The sequence below is a fragment of the Sander vitreus genome, chromosome 2 (assembly GCF_031162955.1).
Source record: "Sander vitreus isolate 19-12246 chromosome 2, sanVit1, whole genome shotgun sequence".
NCBI lineage: Eukaryota > Metazoa > Chordata > Actinopteri > Perciformes > Percidae > Sander > Sander vitreus.
Genome location: NC_135856.1, coordinates 2,435,253 through 2,462,752, shown reverse-complemented (window position 1 = coordinate 2,462,752; position 27,500 = coordinate 2,435,253). Strand labels below are relative to the sequence as shown.

At 43.3% G+C, this 27,500-nt stretch overlaps 2 protein-coding genes across 2 annotated transcripts in view; both read right to left on the bottom strand.

Annotated features, from left to right (window-relative positions):
* The window catches only part of ppp3r1b (protein phosphatase 3 (formerly 2B), regulatory s1ubunit B, alpha isoform, b), a 54,446-nt gene extending 35,086 nt beyond the window's left edge, over positions 1 to 19,360 (bottom strand). Inside the window, exon 1 of the mRNA XM_078272899.1 lies at positions 19,185 to 19,360. Within this exon, the coding sequence (XP_078129025.1) occupies positions 19,185 to 19,187 (3 nt within the window). The 5' untranslated portion in view covers positions 19,188 to 19,360. The remainder of the gene's footprint in view (positions 1 to 19,184) is intronic.
* Positions 19,361 to 26,530: 7,170 nt separating this feature from the next.
* cnrip1a (cannabinoid receptor interacting protein 1a) overlaps positions 26,531 to 27,500 on the bottom strand; it is a 3,163-nt gene continuing 2,193 nt past the window's right edge. Inside the window, exon 3 of the mRNA XM_078268058.1 lies at positions 26,531 to 26,820. Coding sequence (XP_078124184.1) covers positions 26,656 to 26,820 — 165 coding nt within the window. The 3' untranslated portion in view covers positions 26,531 to 26,655. The remainder of the gene's footprint in view (positions 26,821 to 27,500) is intronic.

The following is a 27,500-nucleotide window of genomic DNA, read 5'->3' as shown; positions in this document are numbered from 1 at the left end:
AGGGCGTGGATGTATGGGTACAGGGCGTGGATGTATGGGTACAGGGCGTGGATGTATGGGTACAGGGCGTGGATGTATGGGTACAGGGCGTGGATGTATGGGTACAGGGCGTGGATGTATGGGTACAGGGCGTGGATCTATGGACACAGGGCGTGGATGCACGGGTACAGGGCGTGGATGCAGGGAGTGGATGTACGGGTACAGGGCGTGGATGTACGGGTACAGGGCGTGGATGTATGGGTACAGGGGCGTGGATGTATGGGTACAGGGAGTGGATGTACGGGTACAGGGAGTGGATGTACGGGTACAGGGAGTGGATGTATGGATACAGGGCGTGGATGTATGGATACAGGGCGTGGATGTATAGGTACAGGGCGTGGATGTATGGATACAGGGCGTGGATGTATGGATACAGGGCGTGGATGTATGGGTACAGGGCGTGGATGTATGGGTACAGGGCGTGGATGTATGGACACAGGGCGTGGATGTATGGGTACAGGGCGTGGATGTATGGATACAGGGTGTGGATGTATGGATACAGGGCGTGGATGTATGGGTCACAAGGCGTGGATGTATGGATACAGGGTATAGATGTATGGGTACAGGGCGTGGATGTATGGGTACAGGGCGTGGATGTATGGGTACAGGGCCAGGCAGCATGACAGAGACAACAGCAGGACAGAGAACACTACAGGAGGGCTTTCACCAGCGACCTGGATAGCTGCTGGTTAGTAAATACGCAGGAACACCAACAGCGGGAGGAAGCGTGGGTTAATATGTGGATTATTATGGGATGTCTACACAACTGTGTGACTCGATTGACTTCAAACAGTTCTCCACTTTACTCGAACCAAAGTAGAAAACACCTGTTGATGTCTTCTTTAGTCTGTTGGTTATTTAGGGTTTTTTCCTGGAACTCGTCACTTACACATTTTGCACATACTGCAGCGTCTTGTGTAGACTGTTTACATGTTTATGACCATATGTAGGCTGCATGTTATGTACCGGTGTTATTGTTCAATACATTGTGAATACATATTTCTAAAAGTGTATGATGTTTTTGTTGAGTTATTATTACACAATACTTTTTCTGACCTTTTTGAATCCCCCGACAAATAACCCATATTACAAAAAAGACTAAAACTAATAAAAAACTAAACTAAAACTAAGCATTTTCAGTATATATATATAAAAAAGGTGACTATTCTAGTCTTGTTCTTGGCTAATTGTTGTGTGTTGTTCATTATGCATGAGCGACAGAATGATCTGGACTCGGGGAAACTAGGCCAACGTGCCGCCTTGATTTGCTTCGTCTCATCTCTCGAGGACTTGAATCAGGCTGCTCGGCCGAGGCAGCACATTTTCCTCCTCGACTGGTAACGGCAGCCACGTTAACTCTCAATCACGTCAACGGGCCACGTGTGAGGTTTATTCTGCCCGGTTGCACATCAAATAATGACCCAACGCCCAAAGTGACACCTTCACAGTGTTTGTTTTGTTTAACGGACACATAAAATAGAAAATAAGATGAAAAGAAGAAAGAAAAGAAGGAAGTTAACTGTCACATATGATGCAAAACAGCACTTAAGGGTAACTTTCAACCGTATTTCTCCAAGTTTTTGTGTCTAAGTGACTGATGGGAACAACAATCTCTGACGTTGGTCCAGTATTAAGAGAGATCTCTGCAGTCTGCAGCAGAGAAACAAGCTGCAATGTGAGTTAATAGTAATTGTCCAGCTTGTATTTACCTTCACTAAAGTGCTCGTTTAGCCGCTGACGGACTCAGATTATTATTATAAGTGTCTGACAACATTATGGGAAGGATTCCTACAGAGATAGACCTTTAAATCCTCTTAAAGACCTTTCTGTTTAACCAGAAACAGCTCTGAGGTCGCTAGCGCTAAACCCACCAGACTCCATTTAAAAAGACAGTACTTTTAGCGTGTATAGAGCCAACATATTTCCACATGTAAATCTGTAAACTATGTGGTTATTATAACTAAAACTAGAGTTGTGATGGTTGTAGCAGTGGAAAGACGACCCAAAACGGCTTTTCATAGTTTTATTTTGTTTCTGTCGACTTTGAATGAAGTGTGTTTCACGATGCTAAAAGTCCTGATTATTAACATGGAGTCTGGTGGGTTTAGCAAACGCAATTTGCTGGATGTTTTTATGTTATGTAACAGAAAGGTCGACCTCCTTAGAAATCCTTTCCATAATCTAGTCAGACATTTAGAATAATAATCTGAGTCTGTCAGCGGCTAAAACAGAACTTTAGTGAAGGTAAATACAAGCTGGACAATTACTATTAACTCACATTGCAGCTTGTTTCTCTGCTGCAGACTGCAGAGATCTCTCTTAATACTGGACCAACGTCAGAGATTGTTGTTCCCATCAGTCACTTAGACACAGAAACACAGGAACACAGGAACACACAGGAACATACAGGAACATACAGGAACATAGGAACACAGGAACACAGGAACACAGAAACATAGAAACATAGGAACATAGGAACATAGGAACACAGGAACACATAGGAACATACAGGAACACACAGGAACACACAGGAACATAGGAAAACACAGGAACATAGGAACACACAGGAACATAGGAAAACATAGGAACACAGGAACACAGGAACATAGGAACACACAGGAACATAGGAACACAGGAACATAGGAACACACAGGAACATAGGAACACAGGAACATAGGAACACACAGGAACACACAGGAACACATAGGAACATAGGAACACAGGAACACAGGAACATAGGAACACATAGGAACACAGGAACAGGAACACAGAACATAGGGAACACAGGAACATAGGAACATACAGGAACATACAGGAACACACAGGAACACAGGAACACAGGAACATAGAAACATAGGAACACAGGAACACACAGGAACACACAGGAACATAGGAACACACAGGAACATAGAAACATACAGGAACACACAGGAACACACAGGAACATAGGAACACACAGGAACATAGGAACACAGGAACATAGGAAACATAGGAACACACAGGAACATAGGAACATAGGAACACACAGGAACACAGGAACATAGGAACACAGGAACACAGGAACATAGGAACACACAGGAACACATAGGAACATAGGAACACAGGAACATAGGAACACAGGAACATAGGAACACAGGAACATAGGAACACAGGGAACACAGGAACACACAGGAACATAGGAACACAGGAACACACAGGAACATAGGAACACAGGAACACACAGGAACACACAGGAACATAGGAACATAGGAACACACAGGAACATAGGAACACAGGAACACAGGAACATAGGAACATAGGAACATAGGAACACACAGGAACATAGGAACACAGGAACATAGGAACACAGGAACACACAGGAACATAGGAACACACAGGAACACAGGAACATAGGAACACAGGAACATAGGAACACACAGGAACATAGGAACACAGGAACACACAGGAACACACAGGAACACACAGGAACATAGGAACACATAGGAACACACAGGAACATAGGAACACAGGAACATAGGAACACATAGGAACACACAGGAACATAGGAAAACATAGGAACACAGGAACACAGGAACACATAGGAACACAGGAACATAGGAACACAGGAACATAGGAACACACAGGAACATAGGAAAACATAGGAACACAGGAACATAGGAACACAGGAACATAGGAACACAGGAACATAGGAACACAGGAACATAGGAACACACAGGGAACACAGGAACATAGGAACACACAGGAACACAGGAACATAGGAACACAGGAACACATAGGAACACAGGAACATAGGAACACAGGAACATAGGAACATAGGAACACAGGAACACAGGAACATAGGAACATAGGAACACACAGGAACATAGGAACACACAGGAACATAGGAACATAGGAACACAGGAACATAGGAACACACAGGAACATAGGAACACAGGAACACAGGAACATAGGAACACACAGGAACATAGGAACACACAGGAACATAGGAACACACAGGAACATAGGAACACAGGAACATAGGAACACACAGGAACATAGGAACACACAGGAACACAGGAACACACAGGAACACAGGAACATAGGAACACAGGAACACAGGAACATAGGAACACAGGAACATAGGAACACAGGAACACAGGAACATAGGAACACAGGAACACACAGGAACATAGGAACACAGGAACACACAGGAACATAGGAACACATAGGAACACAGGAACACACAGGAACATAGGAACACAGGAACACACAGGAACATAGGAACACAGGAACATAGGAACACACAGGAACATAGGAACATAGGAACACAGGAACATAGGAACACACAGGAACATAGGAACATAGGAACATAGGAACACAGGAACACACAGGAACATAGGAACACACAGGAACATAGGAACACACAGGAACATAGGAACATAGGAACACAGGAACATAGGAACATAGGAACACACAGGAACACAGGAACATAGGAACACACAGGAACATAGGAACACAGGAACACAGGAACACAGGAACATAGGAACACAGGAACATAGGAACACACAGGAACATAGGAACACAGGAACATAGGAACACACAGGAACACAGGAACACACAGGAACATAGGAACACACAGGAACATAGGAACACACAGGAACATAGGAACACACAGGAACATAGGAACACACAGGAACATAGGAAAACATAGGAACACAGGAACACACAGGAACACAGGAACATAGGAACACACAGGAACACAGGAACACACAGGAACATAGGAACACACAGGAACACACAGGAACATAGGAACACAGGAACACAGGAACATAGGAACACAGGAACACAGGAACATACAGGAACACAGGAACACATAGGAACACACAGGAACACACAGGAACATAGGAAAACACAGGAACATAGGAACACATAGGAACACACAGGAACACAGGAACACAGGAACATAGGAACACATAGGAACACACAGGAACATAGGAACACAGGAACACACAGGAACATAGGAACACAGGAACATAGGAACACACAGGAACATAGGAACACAGGAACACACAGGAACATAGGAACACAGGAACACACAGGAACACACAGGAACATAGGAACACATAGGAACACACAGGAACACAGGAACACATAGGAACACACAGGAACACACAGGAACATAGGAACACAGGAACATAGGAACACACAGGAACATAGAAACATAGGAACACAGGAACACACAGGAACACACAGGAACATAGGAACACACAGGAACATAGGAACACATAGGAACACAGGAACATACAGGAACACAGGAACATACAGGAACATAGGAACACACAGGAACATAGGAACACAGGGTCCAGGCTGAAAAAAACGGTAGTTACCCTTTAACAAGGGACGTAACGATGAACGTGAATCAGTAAATGTATATAAATGTGTAAAAGATAAAAACCGGTTGAGATAAAATAAATAAATAGTGATTTAGTTTTTAAACGTCCTAGAGCGTAATCTACTTTAGATTTCACCTGTTTGACTTCAGACGTCACCACGTCTTCTTAGTTTATTTATTTGAAGAGTTTTTTCTATTTTATTTTGATCGAGAATTTTTTTATAAAATATATATATATATAATTAAGTCTCTTTTATATAGGCCTTAGTGGTCCCCTAATACTGTATCTGAAGTCTCTTTTATATAGGCCTTAGTGGTCCCCTAATACTGTATCTGAAGTCTCTTTTATATAGACCTTAGTGGTCCCCTAATACTGTATCTGAAGTCTCTTTATATAGGCCTTAGTGGTCCCCTAATACTGTATCTGAAGTCTCTTTTATATAGACCTTAGTGGTCCCCTAATACTGTATCTGAAGTCTCTTTTTATATAGACCTTAGTGGTCCCCTAATACTGTATCTGAAGTCTCTTTTATATAGGCCTTAGTGGTCCCCTAATACTGTATCTGAAGTATCTTTTATATAGACCTTAGTGGTCCCCTAATACTGTATCTGAAGTCTCTTTATATAGACCTTAGTGGTCCCCTAATACTGTATCTGAAGTCTCTCTTATATAGACCTTAGTGGTCCCCTAATACTGTATCTGAAGTCTCTCTTATATAGACCTTAGTGGTCCCCTAATACTGTATCTGAAGTCTCTTTTATATGCAGCTTATTCTGTGAAAAGAAATCCTGAGAAGAGGGCTGCTCGATTATGGAAATAGATCATGATCACGATTATTCATTGACTTTTGGAAAGACGTTGCAATTATTGAAGTTTAAAAAAAAGTCAAAATAATCTTTGTACTCGATTATTTGGTTTTTGTGATCATTAGGAGCTGAAATCGTAATCGCGATTAACATTTCAATTAATTGCACAGCCCTAAATCGTAGTTTCGTGTGGTTTGGTTTGGTTTGGAGCTGCACGATATGAGGAAAACATGCAATAACGTTGTTGCGTGTCAGGTTAACGATATCAGTTGCGATACTCAACCCTCATGTTGTCTTTGGGTAGCCTGGTCCTACCAGACTCTCGTACATTTCATTACGTAGGAGGGCGGAGCCAGGCTGGGGTTTTTTTAAATAACATGTACCGTATTTTCAGGACTATAAGTCTCACTTCTTTTCATACTTCGGCTGGTCCTGCGACTTCTAGTCAGGTGCGACTTATATATAAAAATATATATAATGTAAGATGTTTTGAATGTTATTTCATGCTGAAAACATCACCGTCTACAGCCGCGAGAGGCGCTCTAGGCTTGTGACGACTATATGCTGCTCCTAAAGACAACTGAGAAAGAAAAGACATGCAATCAACCAATCAGAGGTCATCTCCCATTCCCTGTAAAAGCCAGGCGCGTTTGGACCTTGGAGCATTGCTGTTATGATGGAGGATTTGCACCGTAATATTTGTATTTGTAATCTTCTGCATGTGTGTGTGTGTGTGTGTGTGTGTGTGTGCTGCTGTGCGTCCCTGTGTGTGTAACAAGTATAGTGTGCACGTGCTGTGCACGAGCCTAGGAGCATTTTACTAATGCTCTGTTAAAATAACAATGAAATGCTGCGTTATTGACTTTAGACCAGGTTTTTGTTGGTCAATGGTGCCATCACTTCCCACTGCCTCAAGATAGCAATACTCCCAGAATGCACCTGAACACACCTCCCTGTAAGACCAGCACGCCCAGAATGCACCTGAACACACCTCCCTGTAAGACCAGCATGCCCAGAATGCACCTGAACACACCTCCCTGTAAGACCAGCACGCCCAGAATGCACCTGAACACACCTCCCTGTAAGACCAGCACGCCCAGAATGCACCTGAACACACCTCCCTGTAAGACCAACACGCCCAGAATGCACCTGAACACACCTCCCTGTAAGACCAGCACGCCCAGAATGCACCTGAACACACCTCCCTGTAAGACCAGCACGCCCAGAATGCACCTGAACACACCTCCCTGTAAGACCAGCACGCCCAGAATGCACCTGAACACACCTCCCTGTAAGACCAACACGCCCAGAATGCACCTGAACACACCTCCCTGTAAGACCAGCACGCCCAGAATGCACCTGAACACACCTCCCTGTAAGACCAGCACGCCCAGAATGCACCTGAACACACCTCCCTGTAAGACCAGCACGCCCAGAATGCACCTGAACACACCTCCCTGTAAGACCAGCACGCCCAGAACGCACCTGAACACACCTCCCTGTAAGACCAGCACGCCCAGAATGCACCTGAACACACCTCCCTGTAAGACCAGCACGCCCAGAATGCACTTGAACACACCTCCCTGTAAGACCAGCACGCCCAGAATGCACCTGAACACACCTCCCTGTAAGACCAACACACCCAGAATGCACCTGAGCACACCTCCCTGTAAGACCAGCACGCCCAGAATGCACCTGAGCACACCTCCCTGTAAGACCAGCACGCCCAGAATGCACCTGAACACACCTCCCTGTAAGACCAGCACGCCCAGAATGCACCTGAACACACCTCCCTGTAAGACCAGCACGCCCAGACCCACGAGACACGTTCGTCCAACCAGCTGCCGGTTTTCATTTTTTGGGCGACAACACAACTGCCTTTTCTGCTGACGGCCGGCCGTCTGGTCGGTGTGTCTGGGCCTTTAAACTAGGAAAGACACTTGCGTCGGGCTTTGCGCTGCCCGCAAGATAAGGGTTAGGGTCCTGGGTGTCTGTCGCGATGGGTTTACAGTTGATATCACGATGACAATTAAAAAAAAAAAGATAAGATTGTGCAGCCCCCAGTGTGGATCTTGAACACGTGCCTTGTCCTGCAAATATACAGTTTCAAAAAGACTATTTTGTTTTCCTCAATCCGTTTCATTTCAGATCTAATTATTCTGTTTGGGACTTTGACTGAAGAGTTGATTTTGGTTTTCTTTGACTGCTGTGCCAGCCGCTCAAACATTCCTCGGGTGGGGAGGGGGGGGGAACTCCCCGAAGTAGAGGTCTGTTCCAGCTTGTTTTCTGACACCGAGTCCAACACACATCTTGGCTCTGATCGCAGGCGTCACATGGGCCCTGAACACAACACGGCGTTTCCTTTTTATCTTGTACTTGTTGAGTTTGTCTTGCACGTTAATTTTAAAGGTCTTATGACATGGTGCTCTTTGGATGCTTTTATATAGACCTTAGTGGTCCCCTAATACTGTATCTGAAGTCTCTTTTATATAGACCTTAGTGGTCCCCTAATACTGTATCTGAAGTCTCTTTTATATAGACCTTAGCGGTCCCCTAATACTGTATCTGAAGTCTCTTTTATATAGGCCTTAGCGGTCCCCTAATACTGTATCTGAAGTCTCTTTTATATAGACCTTAGCGGTCCCCTAATACTGTATCTGAAGTCTCTTTTATATAGACCTTAGTGGTCCCCTAATACTGTATCTGAAGTCTCTTTTATATAGACCTTAGTGGTCCCCTAATACTGTATCTGAAGTCTCTCTTATATAGGCCTTAGTGGTCCCCTAATACTGTATCTGAAGTCTCTCTATATAGACCTTAGTGGTCCTCTAATACTGTATCTGAAGTCTCTTTTATATAGACCTTAGTGGTCCCCTAATACTGTATCTGAAGTCTCTTTTATATAGACCTTAGTGGTCCCCTAATACTGTATCTGAAGTCTCTTTTATATAGACCTTAGTGGTCCCCTAATACTGTATCTGAAGTCTCTTTTATATAGACCTTAGTGGTCCCCTAATACTGTATCTGAAGTCTCTTTTATATAGACCTTAGTGGTCCCCTAATACTGTATCTGAAGTCTCTTTTATATAGACCTTAGTGGTCCCCTAATACTGTATCTGAAGTCTCTTTATATAGACCTTAGTGGTCCCCTAATACTGTATCTGAAGTCTCTTTTATATAGACCTTAGTGGTCCCCTAATACTGTATCTGAAGTCTCTTTATATAGACCTTAGTGGTCCCCTAATACTGTATCTGAAGTCTCTTTTATATAGACCTTAGTGGTCCCCCTAATACTGTATCTGAAGTATCTTTATATAGACCTTAGTGGTCCCCCTAATACTGTATCTGAAGTCTCTTTTATATAGACCTTAGTGGTCCCCTAATACTGTATCTGAAGTCTCTTTTACATAGACCTTAGTGGTCCCCCTAATACTGTATCTGAAGTCTCTTTATATAGGCCTTAGTGGTCCCCTAATACTGTATCTGAAGTCTCTTTTATATAGACCTTAGTGGTCCCCCTAATACTGTATCTGAAGTCTCTTTTTATATAGACCTTAGCGGTCCCCTAATACTGTATCTGAAGTCTCTTTTATATAGACCTTAGTGGTCCCCTAATACTGTATCTGAAGTCTCTTTTATATAGGCCTTAGTGGTCCCCCTAATACTGTATCTGAAGTCTCTTTTATATAGACCTTAGTGGTCCCCTAATACTGTATCTGAAGTCTCTTTTATATAGACCTTAGTGGTCCACTAATACTGTATCTGAAGTCTCTTTTATATAGACCTTAGTGGTCCCCTAATACTGTATCTGAAGTCTCTTTTATATAGACCTTAGTGGTCCCCTAATACTGTATCTGAAGTCTCTTTTACATAGACCTTAGTGGTCCCCCTAATACTGTATCTGAAGTCTCTTTTATATAGGCCTTAGTGGTCCCCCTAATACTGTATCTGAAGTCTCTTTTATATAGACCTTAGTGGTCCCCCTAATACTGTATCTGAAGTCTCTTTTATATAGACCTTAGCGGTCCCCCTAATACTGTATCTGAAGTCTCTTTTATATAGACCTTAGTGGTCCCCTAATACTGTATCTGAAGTCTCTTTTATATAGACCTTAGTGGTCCCCTAATACTGTATCTGAAGTCTCTTTTATATAGACCTTAGTGGTCCCCTAATACTGTATCTGAAGTCTCTTTTATATAGACCTTAGTGGTCCCCTAATACTGTATCTGAAGTCTCTTTTATATAGGCCTTAGTGGTCCCCTAATACTGTATCTGAAGTCTCTTTTATATAGACCTTAGTGGTCCCCTAATACTGTATCTGAAGTCTCTTTTATATAGACCTTAGTGGTCCCCCCGTTTAGGGAGAGCTGTAGTGCATTAATGAAAGAGTACCCACTGCTAGTACCAGCTCTACTCGGCCGCGGTGCCCCATCCTCCTTTTTCCATTGCAGATTTTAGTACCGCCTCATGCGTGAGGCGAGCGTGGATGGTCGACATAGCGACGCCGCAGGAAACTGCCGTGACCTACCGCGACACACACACACAGAACGTGGAAGGTGTGTTGTGTGCGTTTGATTCTCGGCATGTGGCCGTTAGCCAGAAGACACATTTAGTTTCAAAAGAAGCAACAATAATCCATTCTGGGCTTTTCCCAAAATTTTTGTTGCTTTATTGGACGTTTTTGTTGCGTTTTCAATGTTTTTGTCGATTTCTCCGACATTTTTACGGCTTTTTTGTTTTTGACCGTGGTTTTTTGTTGCTTCTTTCTGAGTTTTGTTGCATTTTTTTTTCCAACGTTTTTCACGTTTTTTTCTGACATTTGTCGCCTTTTGACGCCGAGTTTTTCTTTCGACAACCTTTCCGATGTCTTTCATCCCAGGGACCTTCCTAAATAGTTGGAGATCTCAACCCCCCCCAAATGAACCCAAAGATACACCCTTGCACACGGAGATACACTGGTAAGAGCCAATGAGGTGTAACCATGCATCAGCTCATTTAAATATCTCACGTTACTGTGTTGTGTCAACAGTTAACTTCATGTAATATTGGATGAGGGGTTTTCTTCTGCGAGGTGTAAATGTTCCACCAGAACCAGCTCCTCTTTTCACCCTGTGTTCAGGTCTCTGTTTTAGCTACAGAGTGAGACCTCTCACTGCTGGAACATCTTTGTTGGCAGTCGCACATGCTCAGTAGCTAGGTAAGGACTACACGCTCAGTAGCTAGGTAAGGACTACACGCTCAGTAGCTAGGTAAGGACTACACGCTCAGTAGCTAGGTAAGGACTACACGCTCAGTAGCTAGGTAAGGACTACACGATCAGTAGCTCAGTAGCTAGGTAAGGACTACACGCTCAGTAGCTCAGTAGCTAGGTAAGGACTACACGATCAGTAGCTCAGTAGCTAGGTAAGGACTACACGATCAGTAGCTCAGTAGCTAGGTAAGGACTACACGATCAGTAGCTCAGTAGCTAGGTAAGGACTACACGCTCAGTAGCTCAGTAGCTAGGTAAGGACTACACGCTCAGTAGCTAGGTAAGGAGTACATGCTCAGTAGCTAGGTAAGGACTACATGCTCAGTAGCTCAGTAGCTAGGTAAGGACTACACGCTCAGTAGCTCAGTAGCTAGGTAAGGACTACACGCTCAGTAGCTCAGTAGCTGGGTAAGGACTACACGCTCAGTAGCTAGGTAAGGACTACACGCTCAGTAGCTAGGTAAGGACTACACGCTCAGTAGCTAGGTAAGGACTACATGCTCAGTAGCTAGGTAAGGACTACATGCTCAGTAGCTAGGTAAGGACTACACGCTCAGTAGCTAGGTAAGGACTACATGAGCTAGCTAGCTGTTTCTCCAACTTCAGTAGTACAAGGCAGGATTAGCCGGGAGACTTCTTCTAAACGAGGGAACACTTCCAACTCTGTGTGAATACCTGCAGAACAGGGACATGGAAGTAGTTCTTTTGGAGATTATGGGTGAACTAGTGTGTGTTGTAGCAGTGTTGTGCCATTGAGAACGAGCTAGCATGCTAACGGTTAGCCCCCTAGGCCCCCTCGTCTCAGCTAGTGACGTAGAAAGCCGTGCAGATGTTGACCAGCTCACCCGGAGACTGAAGACAGGACACATTCAGAAACCGTAGCTCACTCAGAACAGCATGGAGGGTTTTTTTTAAAAGTGTGTATGCGTGTGGAAGCACCAGAGACACAAAATAACTCCCCGGAAAAAGTGATGTTTTTCATAATATGGGTACTTTAAAGAAATGCAAACAGCCCGGAGCGTTTCTTTTTCTTCTCCTTTCCCAGAATGCATCTGTGGTGTAGCCAGACCTTTCCTCCACAATATATAGAGAGAGATAGAGCTGGCTATGCGAGACTAGGAGAGCAGTACGATTAAAATAAATCCATGTGTTCTGACCAACGAGTAAAATGTCTGCGGGAAAAAGAAAAACCTTAAACAAGGTCTTTTTTTAAGGTCTTTTTTTACGTGAGATACGTGTCCCCCTAGGGGTCCTTTGGAGGACTGCAGGGGGTACGTGTCCCCCTAGGGGAGGACTGCAGGGGGTACGTGTCCCCCTAGGGGAGGACTGCAGGGGGTACGTGTCCCCCTAGGGGTCCTTTGGAGGACTGCAGGGGGTACGTGTCCCCCTAGGGGAGGACTGCAGGGGGTACGTGTCCCCCTAGGGGAGGACTGCAGGGGGTACGTGTCCCCCTAGGGGTACTCTGGAGGACTGCAGGGGGTACGTGTCCCCCTAGGGGTCCTTTGGAGGACTGCAGGGGGTACGTGTCCCCCTAGGGGAGGACTGCAGGGGGTACGTGTCCCCCTAGGGGTACTCTGGAGGACTGCAGGGGGTACGTGTCCCCCTAGGGGTCCTTTGGAGGACTGCAGGGGGTACGTGTCCCCCTAGGGGTACTCTGGAAGACTGCAGGGGGTACATGTCCCCCTAGGGGTACTTTGGAGGACTGCAGGGGGTACGTGTCCCCCTAGGGGTGCTCTGGAGGACTGCAGGGGGTACATGTCCCCCTAGGGGTACTTTGAAGAACTGCAGGGGGTACGTGAGATATTTAACATGTTTAATAGCTACAAGGCCGTTGTCCAGAACATTGTTCCTCTTTATGTAGACTTTTCTTTTCCTACCAAAAATGTGACGTGTGTGTCCTTCTTTGGACCTAATCTATCCTTCCTTCCTTCTACTTTCTACAAGTTGCTCGCTTTTTTCGAAGTTATGTCACTGTTTTTGATACTATTTTGACCTATTCCTGCCTTCCTTCCTTCCTTCTACCGTCTTTTTGCAAGGTTTTGTCTTTTTAACAGCTATCTCCTTTTCTCATCATCATCATCATCTAAATGTTCTCCAGGTCCAAGGCTGTTGTTTAGTGAATCTATCGCTGACATCGCTGTACTGTTCCTCTTTATACAGACTTTCTTTTCTACCAAAAATGATTAGCGCTGGTCAGGGGGTACATGGCTTAAAGAAACTATTCAAAAGGGGTCCATTATTGTGTTAGAGGATGGAGACCCGACGGGCCGGGCCGGGTTCAGACAGATATTTAGAAATGATGTTGGGGGTCGGGGTCGGTCACATCAGCGCGATGAGGCGTTGAACAGTTTACATTTAAAACAGCTGATTATGTAGACGCGCCTGTGTTAACGTGTGAGCTGATGACCTCGTCTGTTGACATTTCTGAATGTCTTCCTCCAGCTGCTTAATGAAAGATTTCCACGCAAACACATGGACATGTGTCGTTAGTGTGAGAAAATAATGAGATTTAAACTGTCGGGCTCGGACAGAAATATCTTAATGCCTGTCGGACTCGGGCCGGGCTCGCTGGAAGGCACTAGGATTAGGCCATGGTTAGGGTTAGGTGCCTTGAAGTCGACGTTGGGGGGCTTAAAACACCATCGAGCTGCATAGACAGGACAAGAACTCTAGTGCAGTGTAGACAGTAGTACACAGTTGGTTTACAGGAGGTGGTTTAGAGTAATATCAATTAAATATGAATATGTGCAGTGTATTAGCAGTTCCCTTATAAGAGCAGAATAAATATGGCTATGAGATATGAACAATGTATGAACAACATGTACAGATATGTGCAACGTAGTAGCAGGGACATTGATTTATGAATCTGACCTACAATGAGACATGTGCTTGTATATTTAGGGACGGTGGGCGGTAAGCAGCCCCGCCTCAGATCACTTTATCTGCCAGATTATTTAGTTAACTCAGAGACGTGAATCTGAGTGGCACTGCTTCACGGCGTACATGACAGTCAAGCTGCAGCAGCAGCAGCGTGTCAGACTGCCGACCACCGTGCTTTTCATCGGGACACAACAAAAGCCTGCGCGTCAACTGTCATAAAAACAACTAAATGTGCATCGTTGGAGGGGGGTTTTGTCCCTCGTGGACATGGAAAGATGACAGGAAATACACCACACAGAGCCTCGTGGTCCAAGGGCGTGACTTTGGGTTCAACACTGGGGAACATTGAACCCAAAGTTACACTATATGGGGGGGGGGGGGTTGAGACTGCATTCTGGTGCCTTTTCTGCATTCATTTTAGAGGGGTTGAAATGAACCAAATGATGGATGCATGGAGACGTGGACGTGGACGACGCTGCATCGGCCGGGCCATGATGGATTATTTCTGTTTCTAACGTAATGTCGGCCTGACAGCCTTTCTGTTGACATATTCTGGTATGTTTTGCACATTCAGGACGTGCCGTGTGCTCAGCGCTGCAGGTTTATGTATCCAGTTTATTTAGTATCAGAGCTCTGCAGAATGGTTTGGTTCTGAAGCCTGAAAAGCTATTAATTAAATATCCTACATGGCTTTAATAGGAAAAATGTATTTGGCGCATCGTGATGCGGCGAGATATCGAGTCGAACATGACAATCGGAATCGAAAGATCAGTGAAGACTCACACCTCTAATTAATTTACGTGAAAGGAAGCTATAATAGGTTTTTGGGGGACTTGTTGCAGCGACGCTGGACATTATAATTTGGCTTTACACCAACCGCAGCGATGTAAACGCAGCCTCAAAGTCTCTAGCTGTCTGCTATTTAGTGATTATGATTATTAGCGATGGAACGGCTTGCTGCTTGTCGTTTGGAGGTTTTCAGGTTTAGTTCGGTATGTTTTTGGTGCAGGAATATTGCCAATTGTTATCGGGGGTCGTCTTCTATTCAGGTCAATAAAGTCTCATGAAATACATAGAAAAATCACCACTGCCCGATTTTAAAATGAGCCACTTTTGTATCGTTTTCTAAAGCTTAGTTCCCCTAATTTCCAAATTAATCCACATTTCAGGGACCATTTATTTTTTGGAAAAACACAACAACAACCAGACATAAGAACAGCTTCTTTCCCACTGCCGTCAGTAGAGATGTTCCGATCCGATACTGCCTAAAACGCTGGTATCGGGAAGTACTGCCATACAGGGACAGTAGTATACAGCTGTTATACATCATATCATCCATACAGGGATAGTAGTATACAGCTGTTATACATCATATCATCCATACAGGGATAGTAGTATACAGCTGTTATACATCATATCATCCATACAGGGATAGTAGTATACAGCTGTTATACATCATATCATCCATACAGGGATAGTAGTATACAGCTGTTATACATCATATCATGTATACAGAGATAGTAGTATACAGCTGTTATACATCATATCATCCATACAGGGATAGTAGTATACAGCTGTTATACATCATATCATGTATACAGAGATAGTAGTATACAGCTGTTATACATCATATCATCCATACAGGGATAGTAGTATACAGCTGTTATACATCATATCATCCATACAGGGATAGTAGTATACAGCTGTTATACATCATATCATGTATACAGGGATAGTAGTATACAGCTGTTATACATCATATCATGTATACAGGGATAGTAGTATACAGCTGTTATACATCATATCATCTATACAGGGATAGTAGTATACAGCTGTTATACATCATATCATCTATACAGAGATAGTAGTATACAGCTGTTATACATCATATCATCCATACAGGGATAGTAGTATACAGCTGTTATACATCATATCATCCATACAGGGATAGTAGTATACAGCTGTTATACATCATATCATCTATACAGAGATAGTAGTATACAGCTGTTATACATCATATCATCTATACAGGGATAGTAGTATACAGCTGTTATACATCATATCATCTATACAGGGATAGTAGTATACAGCTGTTATACATCATATCATCTATACAGAGATAGTAGTATACAGCTGTTATACATCATATCATCCATACAGAGATAGTAGTATACAGCTGTTATACATCATATCATCCATACAGGGATAGTAGTATACAGCTGTTATACATCATATCATCCATACAGAGATAGTAGTACACAGCTGTTAAAACATAATAAAACATATGACACACTGGTATCGGCCAATACGCAAGTTCAGGTATCAGTATCAGTATCAGGAAGCAAAAACATGGTATCAGGCCCTCTCTAGCCATCACTCTGCTGAACTGAGGATAAGTGAGGTCATCATTCCAATATGCATCTTTCACACTATTACTTTTTTGCACTTTGCATCCGACTCCATGTGTACTTGTCTTGATATTACGTCTCATTTGTATACATGTATGTTTGTATATTATGTTGATGTGTGCCTATATGTCTATTGTTGTCTCTAGTGTACAGTATGTGTCTATATTACATTATTTGTCTACTGAATGTTTACTACTTGTCTATTTGTTGCTGAATGCAGAGAGCGTTAACACCTCCCGAAGTCCAATTCCTGGTGTATGTACAGTAAGTATACTTGGCCAGTAACTCTGACTCTGAAAAACAGCCCTTTGCTGTGCACGGAGGGCCTGAACAGAGAGAAAAATGTGTGTGTGTGTGTTTTTTTTTAATTCAGCTGGCTCAGTGTGGGCGTATTCTTACTCGTGGCAGAACTAGGGTAATCGCTAGTACAGCACACAGTTTTTGGATTCATCGTTCCATTTTTAACTCGCATAAAGACTTGAACTCTAAAAAGGGAAACGCTCACCGGCGGCATACGAGTGGTCACAACATATAGCACAGTCCTGTTTCCCAGCACAACCGCTCTCCCAAATCATATCACGCTTGCTGCCTGGACTGGCACAGCTTCAGTACCTCCACTATACCGTGTGATGTAACATGGCCCGTGTGTGTGTGTGTGTGTGTGTGTGTGTGTGTGTGTGTGTGTGTTGCACTTACAATATTAACTGTTACCTGCCTCCACAAAATGAGGAAAACCTTCACTGCTGGCTTGCTTATACCTTCAGGCTACATTTACAATGCTACGTTTTGGTTTTTAAAAGGGCCCATATTACTTTTTCTGGGATTTGGGGCGTTATTTTGTGTCTCGGTTGCTCTGGCGCATACAGACTTGGAGAAAAACAACCATCCGTGCCGTTTAGAGTGAGATACGGTTTCTGAATGTGTCCTGCCTTCAGTCTCCGGGTCAGCTGGTCAACATCTGCACGGCTTTCTACGTCAAAACATCTTTGTTTGGTACAGATCCTCGCAAAAGTCACAAATATTTCATATTAGTCAATGAAAATGAGAATAACGATACAAACATCATTCCCTTCAATATGGTGAATCACATTGCAATCGCAATATCAGTCAAAATAATCGATATAGATATAGATAATAATAGATATTTTCCTCATGCCGTGCAGCCCTGCTCTAGGTGTCTGCTCGTATTTTTATTTTCTGTCTACTTCTTGACTATACACAATTAATGGAAATGGAAGATCAAGATTGTTAGGCTAGCCTGGCCGTTTGGAGCAGACATTTCAGGCATTTCTTCAGACAGAAAGGCTTTAAATCTGTACATAAAGTCATGTTGTTTCTGTGTTTTTCTGGGTAATATTACTGCATTTGGGTTTATAGCCTATTGGGTGCTGTTTGCTTGTCAGACAGCTATGACCCTAAAAAGTAAAAGGTTGAACGATGTTTTGACAGAGCTTCCTGACAAATCTGCCATTTCTAACATGAGACAATCCAACACTTCCGGTCAATATTTTCAAAATAAAACCGCACATTGCAGAGGGAAACTGTCAAACACTATGTTGTTGCTTTTTAAGACAGTTACACTGAAGGGGTCCTGCACATATGTGTACAACGGGCTCTTTATGCTCCCTGTAGGATTAGTTTATTGATTTCAATAATAGAAAATAGACTAAATTATTATGTATTTTTAAAAAGTAAAAAATGTATTTTGTTACGTATACATCTGCTTACTTCCTCCACCATTGTTTATGTCACTGTTAATTACATACCTTTGATTTTTAGGATGTTGGTCGGACAAAACAAGACACAAACACTATTATTTACCTGTTTTTTAACTATTCCCTAAATGACAAACCAAAAAGTTAAAAAATAAAATAAAAAATAGTTGCAGTCCTAGTTTATTTTAGATTATCTATTAAGAGTGAAAACAATGGATTGTGCCTTTCCGTATTACCCTCCAGGTTACATATTTAATGTATTCAGGCGATTATGTTTTTCTTCGTTGAAGCTTTTATTTTGATATGTGTTAAAGTTACGACACTTCCGCCGTTACTGTGTTGCGCACTTGACGCACCTCCAGCTAGCTCCGAGCTAGCCTGCTAGCAAAACCGTAGCAGTATTTCTGTATTTCCTCAGCAGCTAACTAGCATTGTGGCCATATTACACCGAGCCACACATCGACGTTACATTTTATGTGGATGTGTGACAATGTGTCGGTTGAAAGAAGCATAAATAACACACTAATTAACCAATACTGTCATAAACACAAATTACGCTAAGCCCCTTTTTTTTGTAATGGCAGCACTGTGCTAACGGTAGCTAGGTTAGCCTGAAGCTAACAGTGCAGTCGAAGGAGGAGAAGCTTGGTTTGTTTTTTACAAAATGTCATTATACTTAAAAAAATGAGTAAGTAAGACTGGATTTTTCTTACCATTTTGCCTCGAGGGGGTCTGACGCTGCTTGAAGAGTGATTTAAAGCTCCGTTAACGGACGAGATGTGTGAGTTTTTACGGTTAGATACCGACCACCGGCTGTCTGACTTTACGGTTTCTGACAGCGGGGGAGAGATTCACTGCAGCGCCTGCAGATAGAGCCGCAGAGGGGGGAGAGAGAGAGAGAGAAGGGGGAGTGAAGAGGGAGAGAGGAGGAGGAGGAAGGAGGAAGGAGGAGGAGTGGAAGGTGCAAACCGAAGCTCGTCTATTGTAAAGAGGAATCACTCTTTTATCATTTATTTTTTCATGATAACAAACACTTACTTACTCATACTTATCATTCCAATATGCATCTTGCACACTACTTTGCACTAGTACCTTTTTCACTTTACATCCCACTCCATGTGTACTTGTCTTGATATTATGTGTTATTTGTATTTTTGTATTTTTGTATATTATATTTGTGTGTGTATATATATATATATATATATATATTTTTTTTTGTTTGTTTTTTAAGCTGCTAAAACTATATATCCTACCTCAGTCATTTATTACTCTATTTATTATCTCATGTTCTTTTTTGTTTATCTCACATTTCAACTTCAACTGTATATTATATCTCTCTCTCTATATATCTATATATATATAGATATATATATATAGAGATATATATCTCTATATATATATCTCTATATATATAGATATATATAGAGAGAAAGAGATATATATATATATATATATATAGAGAGAGAGAGAGAGAGAGAGAGAGAGAGAGAGATATATATATCTATATATATATATATAGATATATATATATAGATATATAGATATATATATCTATATATATATAGAGAGAAAGAGATATATATATATATATATATATATATATATATATCTAGAGAGAGAGAGAGAGAGAAAGAGAGAGATATATATATCTATATATATATATAGATATATATATATATATCTATATATATATATATAGATATATATAGATAGATATATATATCTATATATATAGATATATATAGAGATATATATATATATCTATATATATATATATCTCTATATAGATATATATATATAGATATATATATATCTATATATATAGAGAGAGAAAGAGAGAGAGATATATATATCTCTATATATATATATATACCTATATATATATCTCTATATATATCTATATATATATAGATATATATATATCTATATATATATAGAGAGAGAGAGAGATATATATATATCTATATATATATATATATATCTCTACATATATATATATATATATATATATATATATATATATATATATAGAGAGATATTTTTTTGTATGCTGCTAAATCTCTATATATATCCTACCTCAATCAGTGGTCTGTCTATGCCTTTGTCTTTTGTGTTCTGTTGTCTGTCCTGTCCCTTGTCTGTCTCTGCTTTAAGTAGTAATTACACTTTATGTAAAGTCTATAATGTGTGTGCACTAAATGTAGCCTGTCTCGCATGTCATTTGTATATAATGTCGTTTTCATATAATGTCTTTTTCATATATTTGTGTGTGTATATGTGTAACACTACTTGATCCATGGTGTACGTTGTCTCTTTTCACCATATACAGTGTATGTATATGGTTGAAATGACAATAAAACCCACTTGACCTGACTTGATATGTGCCTATATGTATATTGTTGTCTCTATTGTACAGTATGTGTCTGTATAACTATTTGTCTACTGAATGTTTACTACCACATGTCTATTTGTTGAATGCATAGAGAGTTAACACCTACCGAAGTCCAATTCCTTGCGTATGTGTAAGTGTACTTGGCCAACAAATCTGATTCGGATTTAGGACCTCAAATATATCGAGGACGCACCCACCCGTAGTCTGAAAGTAGTCTTAAAGTTTGTGTATTTAAGGGTTATTAGATACCCACAGCTACATACAAATAATCATGTTTATAATAACTACAACCTTTACTATAACTGTTGGTTCAGTATGTTTTATTCACAAAGACACTTTATACTCCTTAGTCCAACACATAACCAACCAGCAAGGGTTATGCTTTAAGATAACGTAACAAAAAAACAGCAAACAGATCATATTTGGCAAAAATGAATCCAGCCATGCACGTCAGGAGGAAAACGGAGAAAAGAAAAGAGTTATGGCGCAACAAATGTAACACACAGTGAAGCACTTACAGCCCCGAGTCCCAAAAAACTAAAAGACACAAGAAATTGTCCCCTTTGAAAAAATCTTATTGGGACTTTGTTTTATTCCCCGTCTCCCCCAGAGTTAGAGAAGTCCAGACATACCCTTCTCATCTCTGTTCGTGCTGTAACTCTGTCTGACGCCCCCACCGTTAGCTTAGCTTAGCACAGATTCGCCCTTCTGAGAATATAGTTCCCAGTATGTATACGGTTAGAAGATGGCTGTGTGTCATGTGACCTTGTTATTTGTACACGCTGTGACTCTACAAATCACAACATGTAAACAGGAACACGTTGGCGTTATTTTGTCACTTATTGGGAGCAGTAGGCTAGATGGAGCCGGTTACCTCCAGGATCTGTGCTAAGCTAGGCTAGATGGAGCCGGTTACCTCCAGGATCTGTGCTAAGCTAGGCTAGATGGAGCCAGTTACCTCCAGGATCTGTGCTAAGCTAGGCTAGATGGAGCCAGTTACCTCCAGGATCAGTGCTAAGCTAGGCTAGATGGAGCCGGTTACCTCCAGGATCAGTGCTAAGCTAGGCTAGATGGAGCCGGTTACCTCCAGGATCTGTGCTAAGCTAGGCTAGATGGAGCCGGTTACCTCCAGGATCTGTGCTAAGCTAGGCTAGATGGAGCCGGTTACCTCCAGGATCTGTGCTAAGCTAGGCTAGATGGAGCCGGTTACCTCCAGGATCTGTGCTAAGCTAGGCTAGATGGAGCCGGTTACCTCCAGGATCTGTGCTAAGCTAGGCTAGATGGAGCCGGTTACCTCCAGGATCTGTGCTAAGCTAGGCTAGATGGAGCCGGTTACCTCCAGGATCTGTGCTAAGCTAGGCTAGATGGAGCCGGTTACCTCCAGGATCTGTGCTAAGCTAGGCTAGATGGAGCCGGTTACCTCCAGGATCTGTGCTAAGCTAGGCTAGATGGAGCCGGTTACCTCCAGGATCTGTGCTAAGCTAGGCTAGATGGAGCCGGTTACCTCCAGGATCTGTGCTAAGCTAGGCTAGATGGAGCCAGTTACCTCCAGGATCTGTGCTAAGCTAGGCTAGATGGAGCCGGTTACCTCCAGGATCTGTGCTAAGCTAGGCTAGATGGAGCCGGTTACCTCCAGGATCTGTGCTAAGCTAGGCTAGATGGAGCCAGTTACCTCCAGGATCTGTGCTAAGCTAGGCTAGATGGAGCAGGTTACCTCCAGGATCTGTGCTAAGCTAGGCTAGATGGAGCCGGTTACCTCCAGGATCTGTGCTAAGCTAGGCTAGATGGAGCCGGTTACCTCCAGGATCTGTGCTAAGCTAGGCTAGATGGAGCCGGTTACCTCCAGGATCTGTGCTAAGCTAGGCTAGATGGAGCCGGTTACCTCCAGGATCTGTGCTAAGCTAGGCTAGATGGAGCAGGTTACCTCCAGGATCTGTGCTAAGCTAGGCTAGATGGAGCCGGTTACCTCCAGGATCTGTGCTAAGCTAGACTAGATGGAGCCGGTTACCTCCAGGATCTGTGCTAAGCTAGGCTAGATGGAGCCAGTTACCTCCAGGATCTGTGCTAAGCTAGGCTAGATGGAGCCAGTTACCTCCAGGATCTGTGCTAAGCTAGGCTAGATGGAGCCGGTTACCTCCAGGATCAGTGCTAAGCTAGGCTAGATGGAGCCGGTTACCTCCAGGATCTGTGCTAAGCTAGGCTAGATGGAGCCGGTTACCTCCAGGATCTGTGCTAAGCTAGGCTAGATGGAGCCGGTTACCTCCAGGATCTGTGCTAAGCTAGACTAGATGGAGCCGGTTACCTCCAGGATCTGTGCTAAGCTAGGCTAGATGGAGCCGGTTACCTCCAGGATCTGTGCTAAGCTAGGCTAGCACGGAGATGAGAAGGGTATGTCTGGACTTATCTAACTCTGGGGGAGACGGGGAATAAGACAAAGACCCAATAAGTCGGCGTGGTCCTGTAAAGGAAAGGTCTGGTGATATTTTTCTTTCTTGAAAGGCCAGTTTCAATGCTCATTTGTTTTAGACCATTTGAATATTTTCTGCTATCATAACAAAAAAAATGATATCCAGGCGTCTAACGTTGTCCTTTTATTGCTACCTGATTGTTTAAACAGTGTTCAGGTGGATTGATTCCAATAAATAACACAATACATAACACAGAAGAAAAGTCAAAACTATTACAATGATGTACACACTCTGTCATGTTGTGTCTTCTCTCTCACAGACACAGCTGCACAGTTATTAATAAATAAGATCAAATACGTTTCCCACCCACCCCCAATTTCTTTAGTCGAGGAGAACCCCCTTATAGCTGCAGAGTGCAGCTTAAAAAAAAAAATACTTTAACCCTTGTGTTGTCTTCTGGTCGACCATGCACGTGTTGTCCTTCTGGGTCAAAAGTAACACTTGTTTTTTTAGCGTTTTTTCTATATTTTTGACACATTTTCTGACGTTTTTGTCACTTTTTTGGGCATTTTTTTCAATGTTTTGTCACTTTTTTGCCACATTTTCGATGCTATTTTTCACTAACACCAACTTATTACCAACAGTTTGACGCGTATACCTGATTTTGAAATGATTGTGATTATTTTGACTAATATTAGGGGCCCATCCACACGGAAACGCTTTTTGGTATAAACGCACACGTTTAGCGTCGTTTTGGCCGATCGTCCGAACGAGTCCTGTAAACGCAGAGCCTGAAGACGCACTTTTTTGGAAACCTGGTCCCTCGCGGCTTCGTTTGGACGGCGTATCGATGATGTCATCGCCACACCCCTCGACCTCTAACCTTCGTCCTTGGGCTATCCATTGTCGTCGTCGTCTTCTTCTGTTTGGGTTCTTCTTCCAGTTTCTGTTTGTGTACAGCGCGCAAGCTTTATGCGCATGCTCCGCCTCTTCCTCTCCGTTTGTTTGGGTGACTTTCTGTAGCAGAAACAGCGCCACCTATAGGCCTGGAATATGAAGTGGCGTGTTGAGTTAATTACAAACGGATCTGTTTGGGCGCTAGTATTCTTGAAACGATGCCAGGGAAGACGGGGGTTGGGGGGGGGGAGGGGGTCGTTTTGGTACGTGTGGACGTGGCCAAAAACACACACAAATGATTTGGACTAATATCGGAGGAACGTAATGTATGTCGGTGGAGAATCACAGACGTGTGGACGTCAACGTTTAGTCACGTTTTGAAACCATTTCTGTTTTTTCAAATGCTATAACGTTGAATACCCACAATTCAATGAAAGTACTGATCGAGTACTTGCAATTGTACTTCATTTTTTTGAGTACTTTGGTTAAAAAGAAAGCCAAACGAGTCAAGTTTGACCCGAGGACAACATGAGGGTCAGAGACCCAAGCAGACAGCTATTTTCTCTCGTCTTTTTTTGATAAAACAACCCAAATACCAGACCGTCGCTGACGTGACGCGTGACTTTAAGATACGGCTGTCCTTTCCGTTGTTATGCTTAAAGTCCGGGTGCAAGTGTGCTTGGTATTTGGTGTGTGGACGGTGGACGGTGGAAAAGGTTCGGGACGGACTCAGTTGAACGCCTCCTTGTTGATCCACATGAGGGTCCGCGTCTCGTTGGGCTTGCATTCGTGAGTCGATGGTGCTGAATTTGTTGCCGAACTGGCAGTGCTCCCTCTTGTAGTAGTTGTAGTATTTGGCCTGCCAGACCGTCTCAAACGTCCCGGCTTTGTTGAACTGGACAAAAAAAACAGAGGTCATCGTTAACAACGCTGCAGCAACAATCACCATTCGGCTCAAAAGGTGAACCATCGTACGTTTGCTGTAGCTACGAAAAGAAGAGCACTGTAATCTGGTTGTAATCCACGTATTTATTACTGGCAGCCAACACGTTGACGGCTGCTGTATAAGAGCGTGAAGATCCTCGTAGGGAGGAGGTCGGGGGGGTGTTTGGCTCCTAAAGGCCGTTACACACCAACCAGACGGTCGACCGTCGGCAGAAAAGCCAGTCGGACTGATCAGTCTCCCGAGTTGGTTTAAAAAGGGTTCCTCAGAACACCGAAGAGACGAGACGTAATACGTCTCCATAACAGCAGGCGGCGCTAATCTGGATTGTCGCCCAAAATATGAAAACCAGCAGCTGATTGGACGAACGAGTCACGTGTCACGGGTCTGGCTGCTGCTTATGGATTTTGGATTTTTCAACCGGCCGTTACTGGCGTCTCGTTCAGAATACGATCTCATATCGTCCTAAAATAGTTCCCCGTAACGTGTTTCTGGAAACATCTGAAGAGAGCAACAGGCCGTGCAGCTGCTGAATCTGTCTTCAGATCAACAAAGGTCAGTTTGACGCGTATACCTGATTTTGAAATGATTGTGATTATTTTGACTAATATTAGGGGCCCATCCACACGGAAACGCTTTTTGGTATAAACGCACACGTTTAGCGTCGTTTTGGCCGATCGTCCGAACGAGTCCTGTAAACGCAGAGCCTGAAGACGCACTTTTTTGGAAACCTGGTCCCTCGCGGCTTCGTTTGGACGGCGTATCGATGATGTCATCGCCACACCCCTCGACCTCTAACCTTCGTCCTTGGGCTATCCATTGTCGTCGTCGTCTTCTTCTGTTTGGGTTCTTCTTCCAGTTTCTGTTTGTGTACAGCGCGCAAGCTTTATGCGCATGCTCCGCCTCTTCCTCTCCGTTTGTTTGGGTGACTTTCTGTAGCAGAAACAGCGCCACCTATAGGCCTGGAATATGAAGTGGCGTGTTGAGTTAATTACAAACGGATCTGTTTGGGCGCTAGTATTCTTGAAACGATGCCAGGGAAGACGGGGGTTGGGGGGGGGGGGGGGGTCGTTTTGGTACGTGTGGACGTGGCCAAAAACACACACAAATGATTTGGACTAATATCGGAGGAACGTAATGTATGTCGGTGGAGAATCACAGACGTGTGGGACGTCAACGTTTAGTCACGTTTTGAAACCATTTCTGTTTTTTCAAATGCTATAACGTTGAATACCCACAATTCAATGAAAGTACTGATCGAGTACTTGCAATTGTACTTCATTTTTTTGAGTACTTTGGTTAAAAAGAAAGCCAAACGAGTCAAGTCTGACCCGAGGACAACATGAGGGTCAGAGACCCAAGCAGACAGCTATTTTCTCTCGTCTTTTTTTGATAAAAACAACCCAAATACCAGACCGTCGCTGACGTGACGCGTGACTTTAAGATACGGCTGTCCTTTCCGTTGTTATGCTTAAAGTCCGGGTGCAAGTGTGCTTGGTATTTGGTGTGTGGACGGTGGACGGTGGAAAAGGTTCGGGACGGACTCAGTTGAACGCCTCCTTGTTGATCCACATGAGGGTCCGCGTCTCGTTGGGCTTGCATTCGTAGTCGATGGTGCTGAATTTGTTGCCGAACTGGCAGTGCTCCCTCTTGTAGTAGTTGTAGTATTTGGCCTGCCAGACCGTCTCAAACGTCCCGGCTTTGTTGAACTGGACAAAAAAAACAGAGGTCATCGTTAACAACGCTGCAGCAACAATCACCATTCGGCTCAAAAGGTGAACCATCGTACGTTTGCTGTAGCTACGAAAAGAAGAGCACTGTAATCTGGTTGTAATCCACGTATTTATTACTGGCAGCCAACACGTTGACGGCTGCCGTATAAGAGCGTGAAGATCCTCGTAGGGAGGAGGTCGGGGGGGGGGGTGTTTGGCTCCTAAAGGCCGTTACACACCAACCAGACGGTCGACCGTCGGCAGAAAAGCCAGTCGGACTGATCAGTCTCCCCGAGTTGGTTTAAAAAGGTTCCTCAGAACACCGAAGAGACGAGACGTAATACGTCTCCATAACAGCAGGCGGCGCTAATCTGGATTGTCGCCCAAAATATGAAAACCAGCAGCTGATTGGACGAACGAGTCACGTGTCACGGGTCTGGCTGCTGCTTATGGATTTTGGATTTTTCAACCGGCCGTTACTGGCGTCTCGTTCAGAATACGATCTCATGTCGTCCTAAAATAGTTCCCCGTAACGTGTTTCTGGAAACATCTGAAGAGAGCAAACAGGCCGTGCAGCTGCTGAATCTGTCTTCAGACCAACAAAGGTCAGTTTAACAGATGTTCAACAGATGTTGAGAGACTCTAGTCACGCTCATCCCGCTCCCCGTTTCCTGGTT